Source organism: Acanthopagrus latus, chromosome 4 (genome assembly GCF_904848185.1).
Source record: "Acanthopagrus latus isolate v.2019 chromosome 4, fAcaLat1.1, whole genome shotgun sequence".
In the NCBI taxonomy this organism is placed as follows: domain Eukaryota; kingdom Metazoa; phylum Chordata; class Actinopteri; order Spariformes; family Sparidae; genus Acanthopagrus; species Acanthopagrus latus.
Window position 1 is genome coordinate 15395840 of NC_051042.1, and position 24496 is coordinate 15420335.

Here is a 24496-nt window from a genome sequence, read left to right on the forward strand (position 1 = left end):
TTAGTCTATGTGTGTTAGTCTTTGTGTGGGAATAACAGAGGAATTTAAAAAAAGGGGAAATATTCAGTGAAATCCTCTACGTCACATAGTTCCCCCTTTCAATCCTAGAATGACGTCGCTTTCTGTAGAATTTCTCCACAGGCTAAGACAATTATGTGCTATTTCCTCTTTGAACATCCTCATTACTACTTAGATCAAAGAATTCATGTAGAAATACAATCCAACCGAAAGTTTGAGGGGTTTTGGACCTTGTGTTGTATAAGTGTAGAGTGATGTTAAAATATCAGTCTACAGGCTCGCTGCTTGTAGTGTTTCACCATCACTGCAAAATATCATGATGACAAAGGTCAGGGAAAAGCAAACCACTAGATAGACCTAAAACAAAATAGCTCTTTGGTCCCACATGTTCAGAACCTTGCTGCTCCTTAAATTAGCAGGTTTGTCCTTGTGGGCTGTTCCTGATATAGACTGAGGCAAGAAGGTCGTTGTTGTTGTTTTAAAATGAGATAATTTATCTTTGTTCCCTAAGTATTGTCCTTGTCACTCTTGTCCTATCGAATTGGAATAATCTCTTAAGCGCCACAGATATATAGTCTCTGTGGAGTCTGAGTGTGACTGTGTGAAGGCTTTTTGTGTAAAAATATAAAAATCACTATAGGTTTGATTGATCTAAATAAAAAAAAAACACTCCAAGCCAAAGTGCAGATATTGACAGTATCGCTGACAACATCTGACATCAGGATGGAAAGCAATTAATAATTCATTATATAAAACAGCTGGTGCGTTTACAGACAGATAAAAACGCAACTTCCACAACAAAATACGTCACGAGTGCTCTGCTGTTGGTCTCAATAGGGACTTCTGACACTGCAAGCGGAGGATTAAAATACACAACATAAGTGTGTTTTTAGTTGACGGAAACTACCGAGTGGGCGTGAAGTGGGTTTATATGGAGAAAATTTCCGGGAGAGAGGCCAGGGAGAGCCCCGACGCAAAGAGCAGGGAAATTAAACACTGCAAAAAGGAAGACGAGTGATGTTGCCTTCAAAATAAAAGCATCGCGTTGCATTCGCTGCGCTTTGTAATGCTTATATATAATCTGTTATGCTGGTTTTATGCAATTATATCACCTCCTAGTATACCTTGTTGAATTGTGGACTGTGATTTCTCAAGAGCAGTTTGTCAGACGTATTTTTGTACGTTAAACCGGAAGTCTGTTATGTTACCGTGGCTAGTGCTAACTTAACGCGTGCGTTCGGAGCGGGACAGCGTATCTGACAGTTGGTAGAACTGGGTTAGAGTTGGGTTGATCGCTCTGTCTGCTTACTTGCGTTTTTAAGTTAACTTATCGAGCGGCCTGCATTCACAGCTCAACACTCCGGGAGGGCAGACGATTTATGAATGCAACAAAAAAGTCCCTGCCGTCACCATGCTGAAAATATCCGGAGCGACACTTTGCCTTTGTTTGTTGACTGTGTTGGTGTCGTTCCCGGGGACTTGCTCACCGGCTGGCGTTAAGGGTTTCGGTAAGTTATCTAACTACGCCACTCTCCTTTGCCTTTTCTGCGTCGTAAATTGCGTTTTGCGGTCATGTCCGACCTGTTTCTGCCACTCACACTCGAGCCATTTGGCGTGATAACTTCGTCAACGGCATGAAACCGAGGACAATAGCAACAAACCCGCTCGACTAGGACAAGTGGAGGCAGATACAACCAGATGCAAACCAGCTTTTAGTTGAAGTTCGTTAAGTTAGCAGTTTGATATCGTTGCAATGCACAGTGAGTGTGATGCCACACCGTGACTGACAGCTCAAACAAACTGCATACTCATCTCTCCCTCCCTCCTGTAGTAGCTCTCTCAGTGTTTACATCTGTACGCTGCTCTCATTTTATGTTTTTATGTAGGTAATGCTACGTAATGCTACTATAATCAAAGCCTGAAAGACTGCAGTACCATACCGTGAAGCTGTAAAATATTAGTTTCTACATTAGAAAGCCTGTGTGTGCGTAGTTACCATATCTATGCCAGCCGATTTTATCCATCTGCTTCATATTTTATTGAGTATTGAGACTGAAAATGTAATTCCAAACATGAATATGCAAGTTTTCTTTCAAAGTCCTCTTAAAACTTGATTGGTATTTTTATTCCTTGGCCTCAAACCAATCAAGTTTACACTGATTCTAAACAAATACTGGAAACAGCCCTGTAAAATAACCATCAAGAGTAAAGGGTTTGAACATATACTACTGAATCTTTAACAATATTCTACATATTGTTTAAAAAAAAAAGGTATGTTTTTCCATACATTTCCTTGGCCGATGCAGCCCTTTCCTTTTATGATGGCTTTCTTGCTCTTGTCACAAGTGTTTTAAAGATATTCATCCCATGCTGTTGATTTAGCCGGGGTTTTCCCTGGTAAAATAGGACAAATAAGTAATCAAATTCTGTTCAAATTGTCTCCTTGCCTTCGCCATCTCTTGCCAAAATGAAGGACTCTGAAAACAAGCCCATGAAATATGAAAGTGATCAACCATTTCTTTGTGTTTCAGCATTGGTTTTTGTCCCCAAGGGTTTAACTAACAGTCTTTTTGTGTGTGTGTCCGCACATTTCCACAGATGAAGATGCTTTCACCATCCAGCACGCAAGCACAAAGAAGTGCCTTGGAACAGAGACTTCAGCAGACTTCAGACTCGCCACCTGTGACCCAGACAACAGGTCCCAGCTGTGGAAGTGGGGTTCAGGTCACCGGCTCTTCCATGTGGCCACGTCCCTTTGCTTGGCATTGGATGTCCGCTCTAAGAAATTGTCCCTGGTTGACTGTGGCTCCAGCATCCTGCAGCAGTGGCGATGCCTGGATGGAGCTGTTTTCACCGTTTACCAGATGGGCCTGGTGACCAGCGAGGGCAAAGTTTCCGCCAAACGGGACACTAATGAGACTTGGCTAAGAGGAGGATCTCAGGACAACATCTGCCAGAAGCTATACCGCAGTGAGTGTGGTTTCACTTATCTTATCTGAGAGTGAAAAAACTTACAAACTTCAATCCATAAAGTGTTTCAAGCTGTCCATTAAAAAGCTCTGAGGACTGACTAATGCTTGAGGAAATTGTGAGTCAGGAAAGGAAAGCAGTGTTAAATTCAGTTTGTGTTGAGTGCAACACAGTAAATTGTGCCAGAGAATCCACTTCCTTAATTCAATGTGAATTTATTTCAGCCTTGTGATGCTTTACAGTCTTGTATATACAGGTCATACTTCCTTTGGCTCTTGTGTCACTTGGCCAAACGGGTTCTCTTACATTTTTCAACAGCGCCTGACTGCGGGGTTATCGTCATGCCTGTCAATTATTACTCCTTTATGCTACATAACAACCTTGTCAGATCCCCGGTTAAGACAGGACTTCCTCTGAAACCTGAAAGAACATACGCTAGAAAAACATTTACAATCCAAAACTGCCCCTTCTGAATTATTGGGGAATTCTTTTGAGTGTTCTTAGTAACTGTGTCAGTGTATTAGTATGCTGCAGGACCGCAGCTTTCACTTTTGTTTCATAGGTAATGCTCACGGCATAAGTCTACTGACACATATTTAATCAAATTATATCAGCTAACCTTTAAAAACATGCAGAAATGTGAGGAATTACAATTTACTCCAGTTTAATGTATTTTACACTCAAAATTATCGATAGGTGTTGTCAGGACTCAATATTTTAGGTCCTTGGCTACCCAATTTTTCGAATAAGTGGGGGCATTTTTACCAAAATAGCCAAAATATCAAAAGCTGATGACTCAACATTCACTGGAGGTGGTCTCAACTGGCAGCCTAAATGTATCAGTGGTGTATTCTTATTGTAGTAAAACATAAAAAGAATTAAATTAAAGAATGGGGGGGGGGGGGGGGGTAATTTTTATTTGCACTTGTGCAAATTAAAAATATTGTGAAATGTATTTGTTTTCTGTCTTTGAAACAACAAACTAAAAAAAAAAAACAAGAAAACAACAAACAAAAGTATCATGTCTTCAGTAATTAGATTTTCTGCACAAAGACAATTTCAAAAGATAAAAAACTCTCACTCACTTCTTTCTTTTTAATGAGACCAGATTATGCTAATATCCACATTCCTACTTTTATTTGTGGGTCCTAGTAGAAAGAACACATTATTTTTCTCATGTGGTGCATTGCTGCAGCATCCCTTTTCAAATGGTGTCTTTTTAAGGCCCCATTTAGGCTACACGGTGAAACAACTTGCCTCTGTTCAATCTTTGTGCAGGATGTAGCCAGTCAGAGGCTGGGTCATGACAAGCAAAGATAGCGTTATACAGCTACAGCTGTATGTCTGCTGACTGACTGGAGTATATATATTTTATAATAGATTTATAGAAATATGTATTTATGTACTGCCTGTTACATAGTGATGCACATAAGTTATGGAAGTAAAGGCTCAACTCTAAACCAAGCTATGCAGGCAGTGCAGGAGCAGTGTTTTCTTTGGGAGAGAGTGACTCCCTTTAGCATGGGCTTTTTCACCTTGCAGACCTGTTACATGCACACAAGTGCTACATAACAAAATAAAAGAAAAAGCCAGAAAGTGTAATATGACCTCTTTTAGATATTGTGTTGTATTATATCTATTATATATATATATTGTATTATGTTAATTCTCCTTGTTATTTATTGTCATTTAATTTACCAACTCGGGGGATGTGATGCAAGTTTTGGGTGAGGATCGTAGAAACGTATTTTGAGTGTTAGATGTGCTGTTTCATCATTTCCATTTGCAAAAATGCAACCCTAAACTAATTATGTCTAAAGGTCCTTTGTCTTTGTGATTTTGTTGTCCAGAAATAAACAAACTTCAGTCCATCAAGGTTTCAAAAGAAAGATTCCCCTCTGGCATTAGTTAATTGTCATTTGAGTGCCATTTTCTGCAAATTAAATCTACACATGTTTTTGGTTTACACAAATACCAGAGGCTCGTAAGAGACATTTAAGAAAGAGACTCTTTGCTCTCCTCTCTGTGAAGTTGTCCACACCACCAATGGGAACTCTGCTGGGGCTCCCTGTGACTTCCCCTTCAAATACAATGGCAGCTGGCATCATGGATGCCTCCCAGATGCAGATTTACCTGAACTGTCCTGGTGTGCCACCACATCAGACTTTGATCAAGACAGAAAGATGGGATACTGCCTAACACCTGGTATGTGGAGCTCTCATATATCATATATCATGATATTTGGCAATTCAACTTGTAAACAAACTAACTATGGAGACATTCAGCAGCCCTGTTCCAAATGCGGCATAACTGTCAGAAACTGGATGTTTTCCAAGATTCAGTCATGAGATTTGAGACTGACATGTGCAAAGTTACTATCTCTTTTTAAACTATATTTGTCATTAATCATGTTTAACTACGTCTACCATAAAACTGAATGACACACACTAACTCTGTCTCTTTGACTTTGCAGAGGAAGGTTGCCAGACTCTGTTTGCTGGGCCGGAAGGGGAATCCTGCTATGAGTTTGTTTCCAGTGCCGCGGTGACCTGGCAGCAAGCTTTGGATTCATGTCGCAGTCAGGGAGCTGACCTGCTGAGTGTGTCGGGGCCCAATAATTTCCACTCCAAAACCAGTGAGACTGATATACTCTTTACTGATTCTTCTTCTTCATCATCTGTTCTTGTTTCTACTCTACATGTGAGCTGTTAAAATCAGAATAACAAAGTTGTCACAATCATCAACTCCTTGTTAGACATTTTAGACTCCATGTTGCACTAATAATGAAGTTGGTAGGACTAAAGAACAAAAACACAAATCCTATTCTGAGGATAACTGGACTCCATCTGTGAAAGCCTAGAAATGGGAGGATATCTCAGATTGTTTTATGTACGAAACTGTTTCAAGGAAAACAACAGAACAGAAAGAGAAACATCTATTGTATTCTTGCCCAAAAACCACAAGCAACTGAAGTGATTGTAAGATTTCATTGGTATGAATAATATCACAAATTCTTATATTAAATTCATTGATATCACTGGCAAATATCACATCATATAAACTTTCTTTCACAAACCGGTCACTTATTCAGCTTATGTCCAGTGCAGCTCCTTAAGTAGTTCCATGTAATGACTTTGTTTTGTTGTTTTACTTCTTCAGTCCCCCCCATGTATGTTTTTTTACTGTCAAGCTTATGATTTGTCTGTTCTCACGCACTGCTCTTCAGGTCACCAAGTATTAGAACATTTTCACCTTACTCAACACCTTACTCATACGTTGTTCTGCAAATAATAAAAAAAACATACTTGTTGGTGATTCTTGTAAATTTGTCACCAAGGCTGCAAGCGTGGATGTTGAGACAGGCCACTCTTCTTCCTCTTTTTATCGTTCCTCTGTTATTTCTTTTTAAAGATTGTGTTCAGTATGCTGGTCACTGTCACATCAAAGAAGAGAAAAATTAAAACAACTGAGACAAGTTCAAAAGACAAGCATTAGAATGATATTTTCTAAACCATAGGCAATAAAAACAGAATAAGATAGGATAGATTAAGATTTTTTTTGGGATCAAATGAAATCAAATAAAACAGACTAGAAACACAGTCTGATGCAATTACAGTGCACTTCAAATATTTGTATAGTCAATTTAACACAGTCTTGCCGGCTTAAGGATCCATGTCTTTAGAAGATTTAAGATCACAGCAGCAGCCCTGCCTTTTGTGTAAAATATGTGGTGTTCGCAGGATGTCACATAGGTAGCAACCGCAACATCTCACAGTGTTAAGTTTATAAGTGCAGCTGTTGCAACTACAATTAGCTCTATGCTGCTGTAGCCACTAACTTTTTTTTGGGTCAGAAAACCGTCATTGCAAGTGTAACAATTTTCCCCTTTCGTGGGACGGTATAGGAATACTGATACTGACTGGTTTTATGTGGCAGTAAGGGCTTGACTGTCCTTTTTAAGTCAATTTATTTTTAATCCTGTGATTTTGTTTTTCCATGTTGTTTTTCACATGTGGAACAGTGACGAATTTGGACGGCTTCAACGAAATGCCTGAGAGGATGTGGATCGGCCTTCATCAGTTAGACACTACTCAGGGCTGGCAGTGGTCGGATGGCTCCCCTCTCTCCATCCTGCGCTGGGAAACAGGTGATGGTGGTTTTGTAATTTTTTTTTTCTTTTGGAGAGTATGTATGCAAATGACATGTAAATACACATAAATCTAAATTTGTTACATTTCTTGCTGGTTAAAAAAAAAGAGGTGCCTAAGCTCAACATTTCTATTAAAAAATCTATACTATATATAGATTGTGTAACTTGATTTGTATGCATAACGTTTGCATAACTGCAGGCAGCCGGTTTCAGGACCTGCTCCTCTTTGCACACCAAACTTGGTGTCAGTCAGAGAAACAATGAGTCCAGTGTTAAAAAGAAGCTCATTGTGCCTGTTTTTTGGACACAGTGTGGCACTGGGATTGTTAGTGTTGCTGAATAACCCATTAATGGCACTGAATGGAAGGCTTTATGAAACCATCCAGCTATTATAATATGCTTGCTGTAGTTTTCTTCATTCTGGTGTCATTCTTACACTCCAGTGTTAACGTCAAGGATACTGCAGCCATCTGGCCTTCTACTGATATGAGCCTCTTTGTGGTTGCTGTAATTTACTGCATGTCAGTGTTGCTGTTAGCAGCGCTCTGGTGAAACAGTGCTGTAACATAAAACGTCTCTTTCATTACACCTCTCTGTGTGAAACACAGTTGATAAGCTGAAACCTAAAAAAGATATCCAGAGGTAAACACCACTCCTCTGCTCTGCTGTCACAGTCAGGATGTGATTTTATATTTATTTGCTGTGTGTGGGAATGTGTTTGACAGGAATGCCCTCTACCTCCCTGATTATTGAGTCAGACTGCGGAGTATTGAACTCCAAACAGAACTATGAATCAGAGTCGTGCAACAGACGGCTGCCATACATCTGCAAGAAAAGCGTCAATGCCTCTCACACAGGAACCACAGGTTGGTTACTGCTGCGTTCAGTTTCTGCACTCTTCTGCAGATGTCTTAAAACTACTTTTTACGGCAGTGTCTGCTTGAGGAAGGATGCTGCTTTGCAGTCCGGTGTTGTGAGACAGAGGCAAAACAAGTAGCTGCAAATTTAACATTTTCTCTTGGCCTTGCAACTGAGCTATTGGCTTATTATTATGAACACACAACATCACTAGGGAATGTTGGTAGCTTGGTTTAACACGATTACTGTTACTGAGCAAACAAATCATGTGTTGTGTCGCATTACAGTTATTCATTATATACATTCTGCGAACAGTTGTGTTGAAAAAAAGTCTTTTTTTCACTCAAATTCAAAACTAATCCATGTGCCGGCATGATCATGATCTTTAAGACACTAAGTGATGGTCCTAATACCACTTTTGTCCACAGGGGGCAACAATATAAAAGTAAAAGTTCCTTGTAGTGTCTTTAAGTAAAACTAAGGGTTAATTTCTAGCAGCTCTGTGGGGCTGTAATTAGGCAGGTGTATTCTTAACCATGTTCACCACCTTGGCCAGTTTGGCATAATAGCATGTTGACATTAGATACTTAGTAATGAACACAAATCGCAGTTGAAGCTAAAGGGAAAGTAATTCAGTTTTCAAGTATTTTGTCATAAACTAAAATCATAGGAATGTATCCAGGGATCTTGAATATCATGTAATTCAAACCAATAGGCATGGAGATATTTATGGTCCAAAGTGGTGAACACAGACAGACTGTCAGGCTAAACTACAGTTTAGCTACATACATACATCAGATCCAACAAAATGTTTGATCCAAATTACTATAACTAGAGGACGGTAGAAGCCCCATGCTCCCAGTAGTGGATGAAATTGATATAAACACACTCAGCGATGCTATGGTTTCACTTCTTCTTCTTTTTATTTGTTTTTAATGATGGTTGTCAACCAGCATATTAAGTACTGCTGTTTGATCTTGAAGTGAGATCCCTCTGTTCTGTTTCTGTTCTAAATATATATAATATTAATCAGACTTCTCCTCTTTTTGCTTCTATGTAGAGTCTTCTGTATATAAAGAAACAGTATGTGCCGAGGGTTGGGTCCCATGGGACGGTTGGTGTTACAAGTTAGTGAAGGACAATCCCAGAAACTTTACAGATGCCATCCTGCACTGTAACATTACAGAGGGAGGAGGGGGAGGCTCTCTGGCCAGCCTCCACTCCATTGACAGCAAGGAAATGATCAGCACTAATTTCCACAAAGGTAAATCTCTCAGTTTCAGTTTTTTAATATTATTTTACTTTAGTCCTGAAGTAGACATATTTCTTTGAACAAATTAAATATCTGCTAATGCATCACCTGAATCTGGGACTCAGTTTAAAATGTTCTCGCTCACGAGGCCCCTGCACTGACTGACTTGAAACATTTCTGTCAAGTAGTGTTCTTACGTGTGTTATGATCCATCAGATGGCCAGTTCTTGGATGTGTGGATCGGTCTGATCGGTGACCAGTTGAGCCCCACTGTCTTCAAGTGGATCGATGAGGCACCTGTCACCTTCACCTACTGGGACACATACCAACCAGTCCAACCCACTCAGCATCCTAGCTGTGTCTTCTATGCTGGAGAGGTACATTCATGTCCTTCCCTTTGTGTCCAGTCTTTTTGTGTCAGACCTGTGTTGTACACTGCCAAGGCTCTGTTTAAAGTTTGTTTTTATGAGGCCTTGAAAATCAAACCTATATCCATTCTTCACAGTCTCATGGTTGGCGGATTGGGAACTGCTCACAGAGGCTACCTTTCATGTGCCAGAAAAAAGGAGAGGTCAAGGAATCATCGTCACAGACTGGATGTCCCTCGGAGGGTGTGAGTATTGTCTAAATGGTGTAACTTTCTAGGGAAGCCTGCTGTGTTTAGCAGCACTGTTAAATTATGTTACTTGGAAACTGACGGTATAGAATTATTATGTCATGTAAATTAGGGTCAGACCAAAGGAGTTTTTAATCGAATATAACTCTTTTGTTGTATATTTATATAATCTATGTTTACAAGTGAAATCTATCCTTCCACATCTGGACATCTTGTACTCAGCCTACTTGCATCCGTCTGCAAATGATAAAATCATTAGAATGGAGTGGCCGTGCCATTGTGTATTCTCTTTATATCACATGCTATCAAGGTCAGATGACATTTGTTAAGCTTTTCTCTGATAAAGAGGATAAAGTCAGATTTGTAGCCATATTAGCAGCTAATCTGTTAATGCAATTTCTTATAATTTGAATGCATCTTAAACCTTACTGCTGTTGATTCCCCAGAGTTGGAGGAGACACGGCAACTCCTGTTATCAATTGAACAGCAAACAAGTATCCTTCAAAGATCGCTGTAACATCACAATAAGAAACAGGTAGGAGTCTGTTCAGCTGGTGACTCGACTGCTGCTGCCCACCAATTTCACAACATTTCTACAGAAGGCCTCTCTGTCTAACTCTGAGGCAGATTATAACTCATTCATCACATATGCTTTCCTAAACACTACAGTATTTTAACTGTATTTTCAATGTTTGAGCAGGAAACTGACATTCATACTTGACCATCTTTTACAGGTTTGAGCAGGCCTTTATCAGCCGTCTGCTTGGAGAGCAGATCAGCAAGGACCCTCAGTACTTTTGGATAGGGCTGCAGGACATTAAGAACACAGGGGAATACCAGTGGCTGAGTCAGGATGGGTCCCCGGGTGTGGTTACATACACCAACTGGGGTTGGTTTGAACCACGTAAGTAAAAGCCACAGTATTTTCTGCTGCTCCACTCAGAATATAATGACAGAATATCTCAAGGCTGGAGGACTAGCAATGTCACAACAGATTCATGAATAATGTATTGTGATTTGATTTAAAAATCTGAACCACTCTTTCAAGGATATGGTTATATTTTCTTATGTGGAGGTTTAGATTTACTGATTGAACATTCACTGTTTTATGTATAGCACATTACCATTATGTGTCCTGCTAGTTAGTATTTATATGCCATATACAGCATATGTCAAAAGACTAGACTCTTGTGTTAATGTTATCTCCCTACACTGTCTGCACACCAGGACAACAGGCCTATGTTTGTTTCTTTTTTTATATTTAATGTGATAAAAATACAAAAACTACAGATGTTTTTCATCTAGAAGTCAAGCTCCTTGATCATGGTAGTAGATTTGACTTTGTTGTGTGTTATCTACATTTGTATTTCAGAGCGAGATGGGGGTTGTGCAGCGATTTCCACCACAAAACCCCTGGGCAAGTGGGTGGTGCAGAACTGCACCAATTTTAAGGCTGGCACCATATGTAGAAAGGATCTCAGTCCGCCTCCACCCCCAGAACCAGAGCCAAACCCTAATGCAACCTGTCCTGATGGATGGGTATCCAGACCAAACATCAAATACTGCTACAAGGTGTGTGTGTGTGTGTGTGTGTGCGTGTGTGTGAGACTTTGAACACTTGTAGTCATGCAGTTATTTGGCAAGGGTGATAATGGTTGTAGTGGGAGTTGAAGGGAAATTGCCTGACCTGATCTGATAACAGTTGAATTGGCTCTCCTTTACAGCTCAGGGTGTTCCTTTACTGGATGTCTTTTAAAAGTGGTTGTAAATTGTTCTTTCACCTTGTCAGGTGTTTCATGAGGAAAGGCTGAGCAGGAAGCGCTCTTGGGAGGAAGCTGAGAGGTTCTGTCAGGCTCTGGGTGCCAACCTGCCCAGCTTCACAAGTAATCTTGAGATGAGGGCTGTGCACAGCATCATGAGAAATATCATCAGGTAAACATACATGCATGCAAGTAATATAAAGAAGCATTACTAGCCTAAGCCTGAGTTTTGGTCATTTAACATTAACCAATTAAAGTTTTATACACGTTATAATGGCTAAATTCTTAACATGCCAGCTTCTCTTTACATGCATTTACCTCAGAATTCAACCTCATCTCAGTGTCCGCAAAAACATTCAGCACTTTACTTTCCTTTTATTATAAACACATTAGATCTCCTGCCTTACATTTTTGAGCTGTTGAGCTAAGTCTAAACTGTCTAAGAATAAGATGCCAGTATCCCTATTAAAAGTACTGAATATGATTTTTTCTTTTTTTTTTTTCTTTGAAAGAAGATTTAATTTAGTGTCATGAATAATAATGGTTTCTTCTGGTGTTCTTGTTGCAGTGATAATCGATACTTCTGGGTTGGCCTGAACAGGAGAAACCCAGCCGATCGCTCCTGGCAGTGGAGCAACGGCCAGCCTGTGAGCATAACCCTGACCCCTAAACCCCTCCATATCACATTATGAGAAGACATACAGTGTAGTTTGTACCTTAAGACGTCAGTGTTAATGTCATATCATCCAGCGTTTTTTAGTTATACTCTTTTAATAGGAATTTAGTCTGTATATCTGTGTAGACCTGCAGCTGAAACTGCACCTTTATTTCTCTCTCTAGTGCATCATATATATTTCTGAGTGTGAAGTCTGTTTATTCATTCTCTCTACAACAGGTATCTATGGATGTTTTACACCAGGATTTCCATGAGGATGATGCATACAGTCGGGACTGCACTGCATTCAAGGTGGGCTGGGTAGATCTGTACTAATATATGGATTCTTAAAATGAGAGATAAACATTGTTATTTTGCCTTTATTGTCCATTTCATACCCACTTATGTATATTTAAATGTATAGACTCTTATATTTTTCTTACTTTATATATCTCTGCATGTTTTTTTTCTCAATATTTTGAAGTGTTAAGTGTCATGGAGTCTTGTTGTCTATACCGTGCAGCTTGACCTGTGAATAAAGGCCATTTGTTCAGCTGTGGGTGTCATGAGAAGCGCTTCAGCTGAAGTCTGCCCCCACCGACATGATTCCATGTCCTTCATGCTGTCTTGAAACAAAATCCCACACAGACAGCCAGTCAGAACAATGGTTTCCCCATCACTTTTGTTTGTTTGACTTCTGTGTTCCACACAGAAGGGAGTGCCAGCTGATTCACTCTTGCCGTTTGCCCCACATTTAAGATTTTTTTTTTCTGAGACTCTGACCTCTGCTCTCTTTTAGTTTGTCTTAGTTAATGATTGTGTTGTTAGACAAAGATACATTGTTTTCTTGAATTGTCACTGACCTGCATTTTGCAAACAATCTGTGTCCTCATTAGACAATGAAGAGCTCCTTGAAACACCTGTTTGTGTTTCTTCTCCACGACTTACCCCCCACTCCTTTCTTTGCCACACCATTTCACTGTGACGCCAGACTAGAGTGGGTCTGCCAAATACCCCGTGGTAAGAATGCACATATAAGAATTACTGTGAAGCACATGTCAGCCCAAATCAAGATTGCCTCAGTGAAGGGCTTTGTAATGTCATAAGACTTAAGTGGCTAAACAGTAGCTGACTTATTTTTACAGTTCTTTTTTAGTAATGCACCATCTGGGCTAATACACAAATCTACTGAAACATGATCTTACCTGTGTGTTCCTGGTTATATTCTAACTCTTTCATTGCTGATGCCTCAACAGGAAAGACTCCAAAAATCCCAGACTGGTACAATCCAGGTAATGAACACATCTTTCTCTAATTATGCTTAGAGTCTGTAGTGTGGTTCTGTTAGTGGCCTGAATTTCTTGGAATCACTTTTTTTTCCTTTAGTATGTCTGTCGTTACTGTTTAAACCGTGTCATGATTTTAAAGCTGTTTGTTGCATGTTAAAGGTGGCCACCATGAGACATCGATCTTCATAGATGGAGCAGAGTTTTGGTTTGTTATTGAGCCTAAACTATCTTTTGAGGAGGCAAAGCTCTACTGCAGTGCAAATGGCAGCAAATTGGCTACACCACAGAGTTCAACTGCCGGCTCACAGATCCACCAGGAAATAAGAAATGTAAGTGAGGGGGGACTATAAGTTGTGTGTGTGCTTGTAGTTTGTTAGTTATTGTTTCTTTGCTTGTTTAGCTCTTGGTCCTAAGAAGGGCACACATGAGGGCAACAGTGATAATGATAGCAGATACACCATGAAAAATGTGAAGTCTAGGAAACACACCACCCTCTACCCTGCAAACTGTTTAGGTAACAGGTCTGCCATGCCTGGTTATGGTTGCTAAGCTATTTTTGGACAGTTGCTGGGAGGGCATGACATAAGTGATGAGTCAGTTAATTCCAAATTGCTGTACAGTCAATAATAAAAGGGGTAAAACATGTATAAATGGTAATTCCCTTTCCTTTTCTCTCATTTGTCTACATTTTTTTATAGTCGATTTGTAGAGACAGGAGACCTAGTGAATTCTTTCCACAAACTTCTGGTCAGAGAAAGCTGACATTTTTTCATGTGAACACAGCGGAAAACAATCAAAATAAAGTGGAGCTAAATTCTGCCCCCACGCTCACCACAAAAATCATCTAAAAATATAACCCTTTTGTTGTGTTTTGTCCTAATGATTGCTGCCTTGCAAGTTCTCTTTTGTGCAATACTTTATGAACTCTGCTTAAGATTAAACGTCTTAAATGTGATTACATAATTCAGTTATTATGTAGTAATAAAGCTTTCATGTTTTGAACAGCTATCAACTTCTTCCAAGCAAAGCTGGTGGATCGATTTGAGCCAGCCCGGGCGGATATTTCCCATGTCGTAAGCCAGTTTAATCATCAAAACATATTGCACTTGTTGTACATCGAGCAGATATTCACGATTCTTATACCTCTATATATGTGGTAAAATGTGATGTGGAGATTGACCAGCTGAAATAATCCATGTTGTAGGTACACCCAGATGTACTTTTATCATTCAGTTTTCCTGGGCAGATGCACCTCCATGAGTCCTGATAACTACTTTCCAGGTGGGTAAACATCATTGTGTCATCACCCACAATGCATTTGGCTGCCACGTCAAAGTCAAAGAAAGTCAGGCATTTTTGAAATACGTAATTTTATGTATCAGTATCTCACAGCTTTGGGCATGCAGGATGTTCTATAATATAAGAAGATGAAATATATTTTTTCTATAGGTCTAACCTGGAAAATAAAATGAAAATAAAGGCCCTGAAAACAGATACTTCTCAGTGAGAGTTCTACTATGGTAGACAGGGTCCACAGGATGTTTTGCCAGAGCTTTGGTTGTTTGAAAGGAGAGATTTGTGTTTTTGTGCTCCCTCTTCTTGCTGGTTCGAAGTGGTTTTGACTCAGCTAGAAAAAGATGGTGTAATGTATTTTCATGCACTGATCAGAGTTTAGAAACATCAACATTTTTATTGAAACCTGATGACAGACTGTTTTGTTTTATTCATGTGCTGTGTTGTAACAGTTTTTTTTCTCCAAACTTTGACTTCACTGCTCCATTTTAGTGGTCAATATAGAGACTGCCACATATCAGACAATATATATGCCGATACTGATACAGTACATCTGTGATAGGACAATATTGGCCAATAGTATCAGCTAACTCACAAATCTACTTTGAAGCTGGATTTTATAGAACTTTTTAAACCTCTTTTTTTTATTTGTTATTTTTATGTAGAGTATATTGTAATATTTAATATGCTAACCCTAATTACAACAAGAGAAATGAAATATGAGCAAATATTTAAGTGGACAACTAACCAGAGCAGTATAAAACAGTAGACTCTGATGAACTTACTCACCATGATTCTCGTCATCTTTTCTTTTTTTTTTCAAATGCACACATTAACTGTCGTATGCTTCCTTCCAGATCATGAGCTCAGCTGCCAGCAGCGACTGCCCTTTGTGTGTGAGAAACACAACGTCACGTCGGTGGAGATAAACCCTCTGGATCCTAAACCTGATGGACAGCCCTGTGGAAACAACTCTCTGTCCTTCAGAAATAAGGTCTGATTCTTAAACTGATTAATTTAACATTGCAGCCACATTTTAGACACTGAACTTTTCTATCATATAAAACAGAATTGCTGTTAAAAGAAAGATTAGTGCTTAAGAAATGCAAAATATATTTGCTTTGTATCTGCCCACTCAGCTTGAGTTTTTTTTATTTGACCTAAATTTAACTTGGAAGTCTGTTGGGACCAAATGGCAATGGAGAGTATGTAACAGAGAGGCTGAATAAGCAGGTTTTGCTCAAATGATTGTTGTACTGTTGTCTTTTGTTAGTGCTACACGCTGATGAAGAGCATGAAGCCTGTGACATTCAAGTATGCTAACGAGGACTGCCAGTCAGTGAGGGGAACCCTGGTCACTATATCAGATCAGGTGGAGCAAGGTGAGGACATCTGTCATGTCTCAAATGATGTTAAAAACCTTGCTTTTCTACGTCTAATGAAATTTCTAAAAGACAAATCCGATGCCCTATTGAATGGTAGAAAATTGTTGTATCATATCTTTGTTTAAGACTTCATCACCACCCTTTTGCCAAACATGAGAAACATGGACACCATCTGGATCGGACTGAAAATCAAAAGAGGCGACCCTGAGTGGATGGATAACACTCCTGTGAACTACCTCAATTTTAACCCACTGCTTCTGGGCATGAACAAGGCTATAAAAGTCAATGTAAGTTCCCCTTCTCTTCATTTCTTTATTTAAAAGTGACTCCACTGTTCTAACACATCAAAGTCTGTTTACAGGACTTGCAGCATGTGGCATAAAAAAGTTGTGACTGAATTTTGTAGCTCCAGAGGAAGCCTCGCCAAAGCTGCCGTGACAGCACCAAGTGATGTCCCAGCAGGTTTTGACAAGAATATGTGGGATAAAAAAGACTGTGCTCACCATGTTTTATCTTTACCCAGTCAGCATTACAGTGGCAGACCGTAGATTGATACAGTATGTTATTTACTGATAGCGTAGTTCATTATAATGGAATATTTCAAAGAAATAAATAAGGCTAAGTCTGATTTGAGTTCACCGTTTAATGTTTGTTTGTACTTTATTTGTTCTTTTCTGATAGACGTGGGATCCAGAGAGTATGGATTTGTGTGTGTTTATGATGAATATCCCCAAATCCGCCATGCTGGGTACCTGGGACTATTCTTCCTGCACTCAACCTCAACACTTGTCCGTTTGCCAGCACTATGCAGGTAAATCAGCACGTCCAACTCTTGTTAGTACTTTATTACATAGATTTTTTAACTTCATCTGGGAAGCCATGATTGCTCTTCAGATTCACTCTGATTAAGGTTTTAATAAGTATCGAGCAGTAAATGATGCATGGACCTCTGTCTTTCTCTTCCATTTATTTTCTGTCATCTCTCTGCATAAAAATATACACGGTAAATGTGCTAGATTAAGGAAGAATGCTTATTTACAATCATAGTCCCTTGGCATGTAAAAAAAAGCAGTAATATTACTAATAGCAATATACTACAATGAACAGTATGCATTATATAATGTGACTTGATGTTCTTTTAACACGTGTTTCTCATTTCAGATAAACTAGAGGAGCCCCAAACCCCTACAGAGCCCTTCACTGTCGGCAACCACACCTTCCAGCTGCTGGTCAAAAATCTCACCTGGTTTGAAGCCTTAGAGCAGTGCATGAGTAACAACATGGACTTGGCAAGTGTGGCCAACACCTTCATTCAGTCCACCCTCACTGTGCATGTGAGCCGTGCGCGCATTCCCATGTGGATCGGTCTCTTTAGTGAAGACGTAAGTGTGCCAAAGAATGGCTGACTTTATTTTATTCCACTGTATTTACAAGATCCTTTGTAAATAAAGTTCCTGTTGTCTTTGGTTTGGTGTTTAGGATGGGATCCACTACCGTTGGACTGACCACAGCCACACTGTGTTCAGTCGCTGGTCCTCTGATGACACCAGTGGCTCGTGTGTCTACCTTGACACTGACGGCTTCTGGAAAGCCACACAGTGTGAGGAACAACTGGGAGGCGCTATCTGTCATAAGCCACATGGTGAGGGGAGATGTCAAATACACATATACTGAAACACTAATACTGCTTATTGCTGCCTCTGGTTGATTTGCCAGTGTATGAAACATTTTTTCTAGATAAAGACAATTTGGGAACATTCTCTTTGGAATAAATATAAATTGTAAAAAGGATCTTCTCCTTCCTCTGGGGGTACGTTTGTACAGCAGGATGATGGAGAACATGTCTTATAACTATGTAAATGCTAGCTCAAAATGACTAGACAGCTTCAAGTTGTTTCTTAAGTCTAGCCAAGAGTTGAAAAACACAAAGACTCTTTATTTACTGTCAAATGACAAAAATAAGAAGCAGATATTTAAATTTTTAATCTGAATAAAAATGTAAACTTACGTATTACAGAAGAGATCATCACCACACCAGAGGATGTTGCAGTGAAGTGCCCTCATAAGATTAACGGTCCAAACTGGATCCCCTTCAAGAACAACTGCTACTCCTTCCAGTTGGTAGCCACCAGATGGGAGCAGTTCGACAAAGGATGGATTCAGGAGACCTGCAAAAAACTACGTACGAATTTTACTTTTTGAAAACACCGGCTACGTGTTGAAAAATAACAAATAGTATATATTATGATCACAAAAATAAAGTTATTATGAACCTTTCTATAGTGGACTGATGTTGTTAATGATGATGTACTTATGTTTCAGACGCAAATGCAGACATCCTGACCATCAGAAATGCAGAGGAGGAAGAGTTTATTAAGCAGGAGCTCATACCTTTTAAAAACCTGGTCCAGTTTGTCTGGCTGGGGGTGTTCAAGGATAAAAACGGTTTGTATTTTATTACTTTTACCGCAGATGTTAATTTACTACTAGATGGATCTGTGGTCCCTACATGTAGCTGCTTTTACTGATATCTTTGTAAAGTCATTTATTTTCAAGCCACAGTAGGTGTGTTGTGTTATAGGGCCGCAAGACATTTTTCTTCTAATACAGATCTGGATACCTAAACTCATTGCATTGGCTGATATTGCTCAGATACAGGCCAGAAAGTCTTACACGCAGGTGTGTTGGATCACAAACCTGGGCTGACATCACTGTTTCCATCAAAGAGCTCATTGACGTTCAACGGAAAGTTCACCCCAAAATCCAAAACACATATTTTTCCTCTTAGCTGTAGTGCTATTTATCCATCTAGGTTGTTTTTGTTTGAGTTGCAGTTTTGGAGATATCAGCCATAAAATATGCCTGACTTATCTTCAGTATAATGGAACTAGATAGCTTGTAGTGCTTAAAATGGCAAAAATTAACATCTGAGAAACTTGACAGCAATGTCTCTGCAGAATGTAATCAATAATGGCCTCCTCCTTGGCTGATCTATAACTGAAGCTAGCTTAGTTAGCTAGCCTCTTGTCTATGAATAGATGCTTGCTTCCTTCTGTGTGGTGATATGGCTACTAGAGACTTGTGATTGGTGTTTGTGTTTCTGGGGCTGTATTAGCATATACATTGTGCATATGCTGTTTTCTTGATTGTACGCCACTTGTACTAATTTTTGTACCAGGGTTACTTTCTCAGACTTTAAGAGAGAGTGCAGGATTTTTAGGGTTGCTGTGTGGAATTTTGTCATTCAAATTTTCTCTGTTTTTGTAGTGTAGTATAGTCCTCATGTTACCTGTGCAGTCTTTTTAGGCTTGTGCAATAAGCTGTCCAGTATATTAATACTGGTACTGATTGTGTATGTGGTTATATACTGTATATATGTCATGTCAGGGTTTTTTTTTTTTTTGGCTATAGATAACCAGATGAAGTGGTATGACGGCACAAATGTCCAATATTCCAACTGGGCTCGAGGCAGACCAGACATAGATGGACCATTCATGGCCGGTCTCACCATTGACAAAGGGTGGATTCTCATCTCAAACCCAAACCTGTTCCCAGAGTTCAAACAAAGAAGTATTGTGACCTGCAAACTGGATAACGGTTGGTGTATTACATTCGTACATCATAATTCATATTTCTCTTGCCACTTGAAAACAGATGTAACTTGGTCTTATCTTTCCCCTTCCAAGATTCAAAACAGGAGTACAACCAGTCAGCCAAGGATCTCCAACAATACGGCAACTTAAACTATGAGGTCATAACCCAAAAGCTGAGTTGGTACCAGGCTCTGAAAGAGTGTGATCAGCGTGGAGGCAACCTGGCGAGTGTCAACGACTTGGAGCACCATGCACATGTGAAGCTCATTGCTAAGACAGATGGCTTCCCGCTCTGGATCGGCCTGTCGAACCAGGATGTAAGAATTTCACATAAAATCTTTTCATTTTAGTTTTAATAAAGCGTTGGATTTCTGTCACATGGTAGTCCCTCAGAATTCTTTGCTCATAATTTTACTAACAGTTTCTTCTCTCTCTCTCTCTCTCTCTCTCTCTCTCTCTCTCTCTCTCTCTCTCTCTCTCTCGCTGCAGTTAAGCAGCTCAGCCTACGAGTGGTCCGATGGGACTAGATTTGACTTCAAAGTCACAATCGTTGACTCAAAGCAGAGGTCCAGCTCAGACAAACTAGAACCCAGCTGTGTTTCCGTAACCCCTACCGGAGACTGGGTGAGGACCAGCTGCAATGAGTTGGTCGAGGGGGCCATCTGCTATACCACCAACATCACCACCACCTCCCAGCGTAAGACATTCAGAGGATTCAGAGGAGAATGCTAGCACCACTGAGTCTTTTTGCACAAAGTCGTACCATTGTGGCAGTGACCGTCATCTAACTTGTTTCTGTGTTGTGAATCAGAATCCAAGCTGCGGGCTGCCCAAGAGGCCAGTCACTGCCCTCAGAGCAATGGTATGTCCCAGTGGGTGCAGCACCAGGATCACTGTTACGCCTTCAACATGAGTCTCTACAACTACAACGTGTACAGCATGGAGCAGGCCAAGAGCATCTGTCAGAGCATGGGTGAGCTCTTGTTTGGTGTACAAAGGGTTATAACCAGTATTCATCTAAAGCAACTGTAGTCACCATTTGTTTTTTGTTTGTTTTTTTTCTGCTGCCAGAGGCTGAATTGCTGACTTTAAAAACCAGAGAGGAGAACGACTTTGTGACAAAGTACATGAACGATAACCCTCTCATCACCAGTCGCATATGGCTTGACGTGGTCCTCGATGATAAAGGTAAACCCCATAATTTAAATTGAAGCAAGACAGTAAAACATTGATGAGGATTTTGATAGAAAGTAAACACAGGAAAAGCATGCTATTTGTGTTCCTCAAATGAGCATAATTGTAAATACATTTTACAGCAACAGAAAAGCCATCGCAAAAATGCCACGTGGCAGCCATGTCTCCATATCTGAAACTGTTCAGGGCTCCAAACTGTACAACTGTACAAAGTTTCATGCTTGTCTGATAAAGTGAATGATTCACCTCAAAGCTGTTGCATGTCATCTGCATTAAAACTGCTAGAAGGAGAGAGAAAGTTGGTCTTAATTTCTTAAGTGGACATAAACTCCAAACAGTAGCTAGTGTTGCTGCACGCCTGCTGAACTTTTAATATGCAACTGTTTGCAAGCAACACATCACTAATTTTTACAGATCTCTTAAACTTTGTCATTTTTATTTTGTGAATTTTTTTAGGTGATTCATTTGAGTCAAATGTTAACCCTCAACATCGTTCTTCCTCTCAGGTAAGCCTGTATCCTGGCAGGACGGCTCGGCTCTGGAATACTCCAACTTTAAGTCCTTGCCTACTAGTAAGAAGTCGGAGCCTCAGTGTGCCGTCATGATTGCGGGAGACGATGCGAGCTGGACTCTTGTCAGCTGCAAGGCGAGCCACAGTCGCGTTGTCTGCAAAACTGAAGCAAGTGAGTATCACAACTGCAACAAAAAAAAAATTAAAAATACATACAGCCAGTTAGCTGAACACAAAAACTGGAAACAGCTAGCCCTGTTGTTGTTGTTGTTGTTGTTTTTAGCTTTAGAGGAGCTGTTAGGCCAACTTTGTTTCCTTTTGACAAGAAATAGGCTTTGTGCTAAGCTAAGCTAAACTAACTGGCTTCTGGCTGCTGCTTTATCTCAACTTTACAAACATGAGAGAGGTTTTAATCATCAGATTTAACTCTCAGCAGGAAAACAAGTGTAATTATCTCAGTTGCAAAGCTCCACCTTTTTAGAAGTTACATAACTTAATTGACAACAGTGGTGTTTTTGCAAACAAATAAATGACTCAGTTTGTCCAAGATTGAGCATCTGATCTCAGATAAAAGCTGTGTGAACTCAAACCTGACGACATATTATACTGTGGGAACACAAAACTGACTGACTTAACTTCCTTCAGAGTCTTCAGGCTCCCCTGTGGCACTGGGTCTCTTCATCGTGGTCCTCATCGCTCTTGTTTTAGCCATCGGCTTCATCGTCTATAAGAAGAGGAGAAACTACTTCTCTTCCACCGTCCGCTACGAGAGGACGCTAGATGACTTGGACACCACCAGTATTATAACAGAAGCTGATTGATCGCGTTAAGGAGTCAGCCTCAGGGAGTACTGATGTGCCTGCCTCGTGTGCATTTTAGTTCCTCTGAGCAGGAGCAAAAGCTACCTTCCCCCCCTTTTTTAAATTATTTATTTATCATGCTCAAACTGCACAAACCGATTCAAACTTGTCTGTCAAACTGTAAATATTGTTGGAGAATTGTGAATATTGGCCAAAAACTCGGTTTCTTAATTTGGGTTATTTTAGATGTTTATAAGGAGCCCTGTGTTATACCTAATGTAAATACCTGGGCTGATGGTTTCTGGTAAATGATGATTTTTGAGATGGTTCTTTACTCTTTTTTGTGTGTGTGTTTCTTTTTGTGTTAATAATATAGATTGTGAAATCATTTTTTTATTTACAGAAACATGCAGCCTGATAAAACACTCCCCTCTGGCCGGGGTTAAATTGCACTGATGTATGAGTGACTCCAAACCATCCGAAACAATAATGTGCATTTATTGATTTACTGCTGTATTTACATTATTCAAACTATTCAAGCTTTAATTTTCAAATACAGAAGGTTTGCATTTTCACATAGCTTAGCGATAGACTTAAAAGGTCAGTTCACCTGAAAATAGAGGAAGACTTGTTTTCTTTGACCTTGAGTGTGATATATTTGAAAAGTTTCTCCCTCAGATACTCCCCAGATGTGACTGTTAACAGTTTTACAGCTAGTTACGCCTCGTAACTGTTAACAAAGGGAAGAAACTAAAGACTGTTCACCATACAGGTATATCAACGTTTAAATGGGCTCTGCGGAACTTCTGTGTGCCGAAAGCCAGTTGTTTTATGTTTATGTTGGCGTTCATCATTTCTAAGCTGACATTAGGTATTGTTGCTCTCTGTTAGCAGAGTGAGAGATGTACTGAGAGCGCGCATAAAGTCACATCCTTTGGACTGTCGCTAAAAATCTTACACGAGTCCTTAACGATGAAATCCACAGTCCAGCAGCTTCAAACTACTTCAGCAAATCATCCACAGGCTTGTATAGAAAACCAAAAGAGACTTTTTCGCATTTTTAGCATCACGCTACTGTTACCTCCCATAAGTGATTAACAGATGTTAATGGCTATTACTTGTTGCGTAGAACCCCTTTGATTGAATTATACTTTACAGGCAACGTTGCTGTTGAGCACTTTATGCTGCTTTTTTTTTTTTTAATTTGACTAGGACATCGGCTCCACTTTATTAGAGACTGCACTCAAGTTGTAGAGAAAATAGTTTTTGCTATGTGTTTTTAGTTGGACTGTGCCTTTAAATGAGTAGGAACACTGACTGTGCCTTTCAGCATCATAACTTCAAAAACAAATGGGGGGTTTTCAGCCACTGCATTGGGTACTTTCCAGTGTATTTACTGATTGAGTTGACTTATTAACACCTAATAGTTGTCAGTATAGAAATGATGGGGAAATAATTACCAAGTTCCAGTCTTGCTGATTGATTTAAACGTGTAGGACACTGTCTTAAAATCAGTCAGGCACTTGTGTGTGTGAAGTGTCTGTTTATGCCGATCAAACTTTCCTATGCACTTAACTACTGATTAAGATCGCACTTTAAAATGTCGTGGAGCTACAGTTCCTGCTATGTTTAAGCACAACGAGGTCTGAGGAGTTTTTAAAGACGTTCCTGTTGCACTGCCGTTTTGCTGTGAATGCTTTGTAAATATGTGATGTTTGTTTATAACTGAGAATGAACCAAAGATTGCTCTGACTTGTTTGAATGTCAAAAGCCTGAGCTTTCCTCGGCACGGCTTGTTAACCCGTGTTTTTGTTTTTTTTTTACTTTCCCAACACTCCTAAAGAGATCTGTCAGCTCAAATCAGGTACAGCATCCTCCAAATAAAAACTCATGTCTTCAAACACCTGTCCATCTTAATGTCATTCACTGCATTTACTGTCGTTATAACTTTTAATAAATGTCTTAAAGTATCTGATCTTAAATGTACTTATATCTTGTATCAAAAGTAGAGGTAAATCAGACATTCAGCATATTTCTAACCCTTGGAATTAGTGCTCTGTATTTGTTTTAGATGCTTACTGACAAGTCAACAGAGAAGTGTAGTGGAGTGAGGTACAGTATTTGCCTTGAAAGTAAAAAGTAGCAGAAAATT

General features: G+C 39.7%; 1 protein-coding gene across 1 annotated transcript; it reads left to right on the forward strand.

Annotated features, from left to right (window-relative positions):
* Nucleotides 1–1429: 1429 nt before the first annotated feature.
* On the forward strand, nt 1430–24253 carry ly75 (lymphocyte antigen 75). The gene is made up of 35 exons (XM_037096378.1): nt 1430–1526; nt 2617–2988; nt 5020–5193; nt 5462–5623; nt 7010–7135; nt 7864–8004; nt 9057–9260; nt 9465–9625; nt 9754–9861; nt 10311–10399; nt 10599–10768; nt 11237–11436; nt 11654–11796; nt 12193–12271; nt 12520–12591; nt 13176–13299; nt 13536–13571; nt 13728–13897; nt 14574–14641; nt 14773–14849; nt 15719–15855; nt 16135–16243; nt 16373–16533; nt 16928–17057; nt 17408–17628; nt 17726–17888; nt 18264–18428; nt 18569–18691; nt 19658–19843; nt 19933–20156; nt 20329–20536; nt 20651–20812; nt 20911–21027; nt 21540–21716; nt 22190–24253. The coding sequence occupies exons 1-35, from the start codon at nt 1430–1432 to the stop codon at nt 22363–22365; spliced, it is 5232 nt and encodes a 1743-aa protein (XP_036952273.1). The 3' UTR covers nt 22366–24253.
* The last annotated feature ends 243 nt before the right edge of the window (nt 24254–24496 follow it).